Source organism: Lactuca saligna, chromosome 2, assembly GCF_052625555.1.
Source record: "Lactuca saligna cultivar CGN05327 chromosome 2, ASM5262555v1, whole genome shotgun sequence".
NCBI lineage: Eukaryota > Viridiplantae > Streptophyta > Magnoliopsida > Asterales > Asteraceae > Lactuca > Lactuca saligna.
Window position 1 is genome coordinate 89479775 of NC_136418.1, and position 8987 is coordinate 89488761.

Below are 8987 nucleotides of genomic sequence, written 5' to 3' on the forward strand. Positions count from 1 at the left end.
CGGGTTTTTGTAAAAATACCGACCGGATCGAACCGGCCGGGTTTACCATGAACCGCGGTTGAATCGGTTATTGTGAACCGGTAAAAATCGGGTTGGCCCGTATATTAGGGCTTGCTTAATTAGTTGAGTATCTTGTATCGCTCTAGGCCACAAAATAGACTTCCGTTCTTCGTTCTTCTCTAGGAAACGAAAGCAGCACATCGCAAACGAAAGCAACAAGTCGCGTCCATTCTCCGGCGACTTGCATTCTTCTCCAGCCGCCTCCAGGTGAGTTTCCGATTCCTTTCTTTTCTTTTTCTTTTTGCTGCTAAATCGACTTCCGATTTCCTTTCTTTTCTTTTTTTTTTTTTTTTTGCTGCTACATCGACTGGTGTTTCAGAAGTACCTTGGTTAGTTGGTTGTTCCTTCTCCACCTAAACCCAATGCAGTGATGACCGGGTCGACCTCAACAGCAACTGCAATGCAGTGACTTCCTTTTTTTTATTAGCTGTAGAGACTTCTTTTGGCTGCAATGCAGTGACTTCCGTTCTTTTGATTAGCTGTTATGAAGTTAGTTTTCTTTTGGATGTGAAAGACTGAAATCAATTGACTGTGAAATCAGTTGCTAGATTTGTTTTCTTTTCTTCTCTAATTGACTTTGAAATCAGTTGGATTTACAGTTCATTTATTGTTAATTATCAATTACAGGTGATAGATTTTTTTAGTTTATTTATTCTTAATTATCAATTACATGTGAAAGCAATTACAGTTCATATATTGTTAATTATCATTGTTTCAAAGATTTTGTGACAAATTTGGTTAGTTTACATTTCATTTATTGTTAACTAGTCATTGTTTCAAGGTTTTGATTATGTAGATTATGAAATTAGGATCCAATTGACATATGTTTATTGATTATAAAATTACTTTTCAATGCATTTAGATATGGAATCAAGGGAAGAACAACCATTGCAAGCACAATCTCAAGCTCAATCCCATTCTTCGGTTCAATCAAATGTACGAACAAAGACGGATATAGCATGGGAACATGTTACTCAAGTCGTTGATGAGAAGGGGAAAAAGACATGGATATGTAACTTTTGTCAAAAAGTTATAGGTGGTGGTGGAATAAATAGGGTTAAGAAACATCTTGCTGGTATTAAAGGTGAGGTAGTAGCATGCCCAAAAGTTAGTCCAGAAGTGCGGTTTACAATGCAAGGAAAGTTGAAAGAGACTGCCCAAAAAGAAAAAGAAAAACGCACCACTAGTGTTACTATCTTTGATGATGATGAAGAGATGGAGGAAATAGAAATGTCAACTGTGAAAAAGGGTAAAAGGAAATCTACTTCAAACTTGCATCCATTTTTTACAAAAGGTATAAATGATCCTTCCCAACCCACTATTAAATCTGCAATGCAAAGTAAGGCAAAAATACATGATGTGGATTTAGCTATTGCTATGTGGTTTTATGATGCATGTATACCTATGAATGCTTGCAACTCTCCTTTTTTTCAACTTATGGTAGATAAAATAGCAAGTATTGGTTATGGGTACAAAGCACCTAATTATCATGCTCTGAGGGTTAATTTATTGATAGATGCAAAAAAGTCAGTTTCATTGATAATTGATTCGTTAAGAAGTCAATGGGTTGATACAGGTTACACAATTATAAGTGATGGGTGGAGGGATGTTTCACAATGACATTTGATTAATTTCTTGGTTTATTGTCCGAAAGGGATATCATTTTTTAAATCTGTTGATGCATCTGATATAGAGAGCAATGCTACAAATTTGTGTAATTTGTTTGCTGAGATTGTTGAAATGGTAGGAGAAAAAAATGTGGTTCAAATGGTAACTGATAATGCTGCTAATTACAAGCTTGCTGGTACTAAGTTATGTGAAAGATATCCTTCTATTACTTGGTCTCCATGTGCAGCGCATTGTCTTAATCTTGTATTAAAGGATCTTTCAGAATTGGATAATGTGAAAAGTTTGGTCAATCTTGCATCGAGGGTTACTATTTTTGTTTATAATCATAAGTGGCCGTTGAATTGGTTAAGAAAAAGACCCGGTTGGAAAGAAATTATCCGTCCAGGTGCTACTCAGTTTGGTACCGTGTTGATAGCATTGCAAAGTTTGTATGACCATAAAGAAGATTTACAAGCAATGGTCATATCTAATGAGTTTAAGAAGATGTTGAAAGTGGGAAATGCGGTTGAATGTAAACAGATTGTCTTGAATGAAATCTTTTGGAAGAATTGTTTGATTACAGTGAAAGTGTAGGGTTTCAAAGCACTCCATGGATGATGGCAATGGGCCCCTTTAATGAATTCTAGGTTAAAAGCCCAAGACTTGTCTTTTCCCTATAAATAGTCATGTATTATTCATTATTAGGGTCAAGAGTTAGGCAAAATGTAGCCGTCACGTTGTGAGGTTTCTTGTAGAGTTAAATTCTTATTTCTTAAGTGTAATTTGTTCCTCACAATTCAATAAATCGAGTGATCATTCGACATAATCTTCATATTTGTGTTTGTTCTTATTTTCCGCATCTTGTTCATCAAATCTCAGTTAGGGTTGTAATCTCAACAAGTGGTATCAGAGCGGGTCTTTGAAGATCTATTGATTTTCAAAGTATCGGTTCATGATTTGGTGATTTTCTGCACATATATTGAAGATTATTGGTGTTTTGGCGGTATGGAATCAAAATTCTGTTCAAGCAACTGTTCATGAAAACTTATGTTTTCTTTCCTGTTCATCTAGGTAATTTTCCGATCTATTTCATGCTTGTTTTTTTCTGATTTGATCTTGGTCAATTGATGTGTTAAAATCAATTGTTTGCTTTATGCATCAATTTCGTTCCTGTTGGCCAAATGATTTTATTCGTTACTGTTCATTTGCCATTTATTTGGCCCAAATCTAAAAGCTTTAACACTAGTTTCATTTCTTGTTCTCCTGTTATTATCGTATCGACTCAATTCTCTGGATCATCGATTTCCCTTTAAATCGAAATCAAGTTTATTTGCTCACGATCGATAATCAAATTCAAGTTTTTTTTTACTGCTTGATTTTTCCGTTCATTTGGTCTTGTTTGATTTTGTTCTTGAGTGGTGTTTGACCCAATCGACAATTGATTATAATCTTTGTGAATGAGAATCATCTAGTGGTTTCTGTAAAATCGATTGTTATTATGAGTCTGGTAAAATCTATCGTAATGTATGATCTCACTGCGAATTGGAAGAGTGATGTTGGGACCAATTGAAATCGGAATTTGATCTTAATCGACATGACTTGAGTAGATATTCTTGGCAATCGGCGGAAATAGTCAAAATGGATATTGTGAATCTTTTGGAACGAATGTCTTACCTGCGAAAGTTCGGAATTGGAATCTGGGATCACACTCGTTTTATCCCACGAAAGTTCGTAGTTTGGAATATTTGGGTTAGTGATTCGCATCGAGATTTAAAGCGAACCTATTAATAGTGATTTGAATCTCACAGTCGGTAGTGTGCAATGAATTGGATTTGGAACCATTTTCGGAGTTACTGTCGGGTCAGAATTAGTATTCAAAATTTATGGAGTCGGTATCGGAATTTATCAAGGACATCAAAGTCGGAATTGGATTTGGAAACCAAAATCAGTAGTCGATCAAAAATTGATGTTGCTACCAAAATCGAAAGTCTCCAAAATGAAAAAGGAAATCAAAGAACCAATTGATTGAAACACAAGTGATTGGAATAAATATTACTCACTGCGAAGGTTTCATAATCGGAATGAAAAACGACGGCAATAATTGCAATGGACTCGCAATTTGATCTATTCGGTCTTGCATATGTGTGATGAATATTGGTGTCGCAAAGTTTAAGCCTTTCGTTTTTATCCAAGAAAATGGGGAAGATAACAATGTTACATTTTGGGTCCCTACAACTCCAGCAAATTGGCACTTTTGGTCCCTTTTGTTTTCACAGTTTGGCATTTTTAGACCATTTCCAGAATTTGTTACAATGAAGGGGCATATGGTGCAGAATTATTAATTTTGACCCCTGAATTTTTGCAAAGTGACAATTTCAGCCAATTTTTAGGAAAGTTTACAAATTTGAGAGCTGGTGAATAGTTTTGAATTCTTTAACGCACATATTTTTTCGTGAACAGAAAAATAAAGATTCCATCAAGTCTTGGCGGTTCGGAAAGTCGTTTTTACTGATAACGACAAATTTTCATGACTTTTTCGGATTTTATACTTCATTGTTATATCATTTTATCGCGGGGGAGCGTAGTAATTTTTATCCATTCAAGATCATTCTCGTGACCATTTGAAGGCTTTATAATCATGTTTTTGATTATAAATCGGGGGAGAATTTGGTATGGCCATTCGAAATTGGATTTGTGACTTTTCAAAGTTGAAGATTTTTGATAAAGCTTATGGTAGAATTATGAAGGTAGCTTTTACAGCGGAAGTTCTTCATCGAGCTCTGCTAAAGCTTTTATAGAGAAGTATCCTTCACAGCGGAAGTTCTTTATCGAGCTCTGCTAAAGACTTGTTATATCTACGACTTCTTGTATTTTCTCGATCAAGTGGCGTTACGAATCATAAAGTTTGGGTTGTTACATGATATTTTTTGATGGCTTATATCATTAGTTTATTTGAAGATCATTGCGACTTGGAGGAGGAGCTCTTCAAAGAAAAGAAGTGATTCGGTTTCTTTGTTCTGAAATGGGTTTTTATGGCGGGTTTGGTTTTCATGAAGATTCTTTGGGATTACATTCGAAAATGAAGTTTAAATACATTACTTCAGTGCTTGATTTATATATCCTAGAGCCCGTGTTTAAAGATTATTGAAGAATCAAGATTCGTGGATTGCTTCATATATTCCTCGTTGCAGATCTTTTTATTTGCTAGATGCTTGTTTTGGAAGTTAAAGCATTGTCATCCATTCCATACTTTGAGGGGGAGATTGTAGGGTTTCAAAGCACTCCATGGATGATGGCAATGGGCCCCTTTGATGAATTCTAGGTTAAAAGCCTAAGACTTGTCTTTTCTCTATAAATAGTCATGTATTATTCATTATTAGGGTCAAGAGTTAGGCAAAATGTAGCCGTCACGTTGTGAGGTTTCTTGTAGAGGTAGATTCTTATTTCTTAAGTGTAATTTGTTCCTCACAATTCAATAAATCGAGTGATCATTCGACATAATCTTCATATTTGTGTTTGTTCTTATTTTCCGCATCTTGTTCATCAAATCTCAGTTAGGGTTTTAATCTCAACAGAAAGTAATGACTCCTTTGTTAAAGCTTTTGCGGTTGTGTGATTCGGATGAAAAACCTGCAATTGGTTATGTTTACGAGGGAATGCGTCGGGCAAGAAGAGGGATTAAGGAATTGTTTAAGAAGAAGAAGGAGTTATATAGGCCTTATACTAACATAATTGATAGCCGTTGGGATAGGATGTTAAGAAAAAGTATTTATTGTGCGGCTTATTGGTTGAATCCTGTTTTCCAATATGATCATGCAAATCTTTGTAAGAAGAATGAGGTGTTTCAAGGCGTTCTTGAAATGGTTGAGAAGACTTTTAAAGGTGATGACGTGTTAAATATTACCTTGAATTTAGGGAGGTTTCGTGATGCTGAAGGTACCTTTGGTAGATCTAGTGTCGTTGCTTCTCGTAATCTTACTCCTCCAGGTATGATTTAAACCTAATGTGTCATTATTATATATAAAATATTGTATTTTCTAAATTTTTTTTGCTAACTATATCATTTGTAGATGAGTGGTGGAAGTTATTTGGCGGAGATATTCCGGTTTTGCAAAATTTTGCTATTAGAATATTAAGTCAAACGACATCTTCTTCCGGTTGCGAACGTAACTGGAGTGTATTTGAAAGGATTCACACGAAATGGAGGAATAGATTGGAACATCAAAGGCTAAATGATCTTGTATTTGTTCATTACAATTTGCGTTTACAAAATAGGTATGGTAACTTGCTAAGATATACTATGCTATAAAATGACCAAGTTATATTTGAGATTTTTTTGAATGTTTTTGTAGATTGAAGGTTGATATGAGGTCTTACAATCCTGTTGACTATGAAAATATTAATAAGACGAGATTTTGGGTGGTTGAAGAAGAGCGAGAAGGAGAACTTAATTATGATGATTTGGAAAATATGTTTGATGAGCAAGAGCATGAACCGGCTTCTGAATCACAAGGTGACCATGTTGATCATGAAGTTGATAGTGAATTTCAGTTACTAAGTGACCGCGAGATCGATGCTTATAATACTCCAATTTCTCAAGATCCATGATTTGGTTTGGTCGTAACGTGTTTGGATTTGTCTACAACTATGTTTTCTTTTGTTATTTATACTTTATGTTGTTGTTTGTTATGTTAAGATTGATCTATAACATGTTATTAATACTCTATGTGGTTGTTTGTTGTGTTAAGATTGTTTTTTGTGTTTAGATTAACCTTTATTGACATCAAATTATTGGTATTACATGTCTATGTAGTATGGAGGAAAGCAAAAATATATGAAAATAAAAAATGCCATAAACCGGGTTGACCCGGCGGTTGAACCGGTTGACCCGTGAACCGATCATCACACCGGGTCAACTAAAAACCTGGGTTTTAAAACATTGCATGGATGAGAAGGCAGGTCTCATCACCGGAGATGGAGGAGACGAAAATGGAACACCAAAAGAAGAAACTCATTACCCGTCAATGGAGATGCTTCATTAGAACAAGATAAAGAGAGATGAAGAGACAGAAGCTGAGATAGCGAAATGGAAAAAGTACTACTACTCAAAGGAAGGAATGGAGGCTGAAAAGGCTAAGTGGAGACAAATTTATTCCCCTACTTTGAAGGAGAAGGAGGAAGAAGAAGTATCAGAAGATCCCGGCCACCTGTCTCCACCGCCACATCTGTCGGAACAGAACCGATAAGTGTAGAAACGATGAGACCAAAGCAGGAAGAATCGCACAAAAAGTCTCAGAAGAAGCAGAACTTGCTCTTGTTTAATGGAACGAAACCAAAATGGCGGATGTTTGGAGCAAAAAGTGGTTGCAGAACACCTCCACCAAACTCTCCATTACATTCACCACCGCCAACTCCAGCAACACCACTTCCGCTGTCTCCACCGCCTCTGGTTTGGAAGAACAGGAGTGAGAGTAAGCTTTTGAGCATAAGAAGCTCGAATCGGGAAGTTAGGAAGCGGGAGATCACCTTATTCGATGGTTACAGACCTCCGCCGCCGCCATCGACGTCTCCACCACCTTCGGCACTATCTACATCACCTCTAGATATCGAGAACAGAAGAAAGGTCACAGTTTCGAACATAAGAGGCTCAAATTGGTGTGTTAGCAAGCTGGAAATGCCTTGGTTTACTGGCAACAACATCGATGGTTGGAAATTTGAGGCTGAAAGGTATTATTCATTTCACGAAATGTTGGAAGATGATGAGTTGGAAGCAACAACTAGGTATTTTGAAGGAAATACTCTCTTGTGGTACGGCTGGGAGCACCCAAGACAACACATACGGGGTTGGGAAGAACTGAAGGGTTTACTTCATCTCCGATACAGCTCGTCAATGGTAGAAGCGTTTTACGAACATTGTCCTACCATTTCCCTGGTCAAAAAGAAGACGGAGCAGAAGACGGCTCCGTTAAATGACAGACGAAAAGAAGTGCTGGTAGGTTTTTGTAAAAATGGGCTTAAAAAGGATATCTGGGCCGAAATTAACATGTTGGGATAGACGATGGGCTTAACTACTAAGGTGAAGAAAAAAATAAGCCCACATTTGGTTAAGCGGTGACGACAAAAAAACCTCCGACAAGCACCTTTCCACGTGTCTTCTCCATCCTTTCCAGCTAGGGCTGTAAATGAACCAAACGTGTGACAAATCGTTCGTACTTCGTTCGGTAAAATGTTCGTTTATGTTTGTTTATATAATAAACAAACAAACACAAACAAAATTTTATGTTTGTTTAGTTAAACAAACAAACATGAACATTGGTCTCGTTCGTTTATTTAAGTTCATGAACGTTCGTTAATATTTGTTTAGTTAATATTTGTTAATATATATATATATATATATATATATATATATATATATATATATATATATATATATATATATATATAAAAGGTATACTAAAATTTAAATCCGTGTGAATCATCAATCACAATCATATAGTAACATAGAATAACATATAATTCTTAACTATTAAATGCACAAACGATGAAAATTAGAAAAACAATGAAGGTTGGTAAAATTAGAAAAACATCTTAACAAACAAACAAAAACAAACACAAACAATGTAATTTTTAAACAAACAAACACAAACAAGAAAACATGTTTGTTTAAGCGTTCATGTTCGTTTGTTAGTTAGGTTAAACCTAAACAAACAAACATGAACAAGCCTTGTTCGTGTTTGTTTGGTTCGTTTACAGCCCTATTTCCAGCAAATAATTCATCAACCGAAACATATCCAAGTAACAAGCAACACGACTATAGAGAAGATTATGACATCCCTCTTGACTTTTGCTTCTCGTATCTAACTCATCATGGAAAGGTTAGCTGGAACGTTGACCATCTTAAGCCGCGGAGGTCCAGTTCGATTCAAAATCAAGGGAAAATGAAGCATGTTCCGTGCCAAATTCGATTCGTAAAAGAGAGGTCAGGTACTTCAGAATTCTCAAATAGTTTTGTTAAGGTCTATCACTTAGATTCTGACCTTGTGGAGATATTTCACCGATCGAAGTTTTTACAGGGATGTTTTATCTGGTGATCCGGTTCTGAAAGATATAAATATCAAAGTTGCTCAAGGCATTAAGGTTGTTGTATGTGATAAGGTTGGGTCAATAAAATCAAGTTTACTTTCATGTATCCTGGAAGAAATGCCTAAGTTGTCAGGAAGTGTAAAACTCAGGGTACCAAAGCTTTTCTTGCTCAGTCTCCATGCAGGGGCGGTCCTAGCTAGGTGCCCGATGTGGCACCGGCAACACCTAGCTTCCGC

General features: G+C 36.1%; 2 protein-coding genes across 2 annotated transcripts; both read left to right on the plus strand.

Moving 5' to 3' along the window:
- The first annotated feature begins 924 nt into the window (after nucleotides 1-924).
- On the plus strand, nucleotides 925-2262 carry LOC145029855 (uncharacterized). The gene is made up of 2 exons (XM_078978309.1): nucleotides 925-1636; nucleotides 1754-2262. Exons 1-2 carry the CDS (start codon nucleotides 925-927, stop codon nucleotides 2260-2262), a joined length of 1221 nt encoding a protein of 406 aa, XP_078834435.1.
- Nucleotides 2263-5249: 2987 nt separating this feature from the next.
- LOC145029856 (uncharacterized) lies at nucleotides 5250-6276 on the plus strand. Its single transcript, XM_078978311.1, has 3 exons — nucleotides 5250-5655; nucleotides 5739-5943; nucleotides 6021-6276. Exons 1-3 carry the CDS (start codon nucleotides 5250-5252, stop codon nucleotides 6274-6276), a joined length of 867 nt encoding a protein of 288 aa, XP_078834437.1.
- Nucleotides 6277-8987: the final 2711 nt, after the last annotated feature.

Excerpts from the sequence above, each read along its gene's own strand:
- LOC145029855 (XM_078978309.1), top strand. The coding sequence starts at position 925 with ATGGAATCAAGGGAAGAACAACCATTGCAAGCACAATCTCAAGCTCAA. Across the intron at positions 1,637-1,753 it reads AAGTCAATGGGTTGATACAG|AGAGCAATGCTACAAATTTG; the intron begins GTTACACAATTA and ends CATCTGATATAG.
- LOC145029856 (XM_078978311.1), top strand. The coding sequence starts at position 5,250 with ATGACTCCTTTGTTAAAGCTTTTGCGGTTGTGTGATTCGGATGAAAAA. Across the intron at positions 5,656-5,738 it reads TCGTAATCTTACTCCTCCAG|ATGAGTGGTGGAAGTTATTT; the intron begins GTATGATTTAAA and ends TATCATTTGTAG. Across the intron at positions 5,944-6,020 it reads AATTTGCGTTTACAAAATAG|ATTGAAGGTTGATATGAGGT; the intron begins GTATGGTAACTT and ends ATGTTTTTGTAG.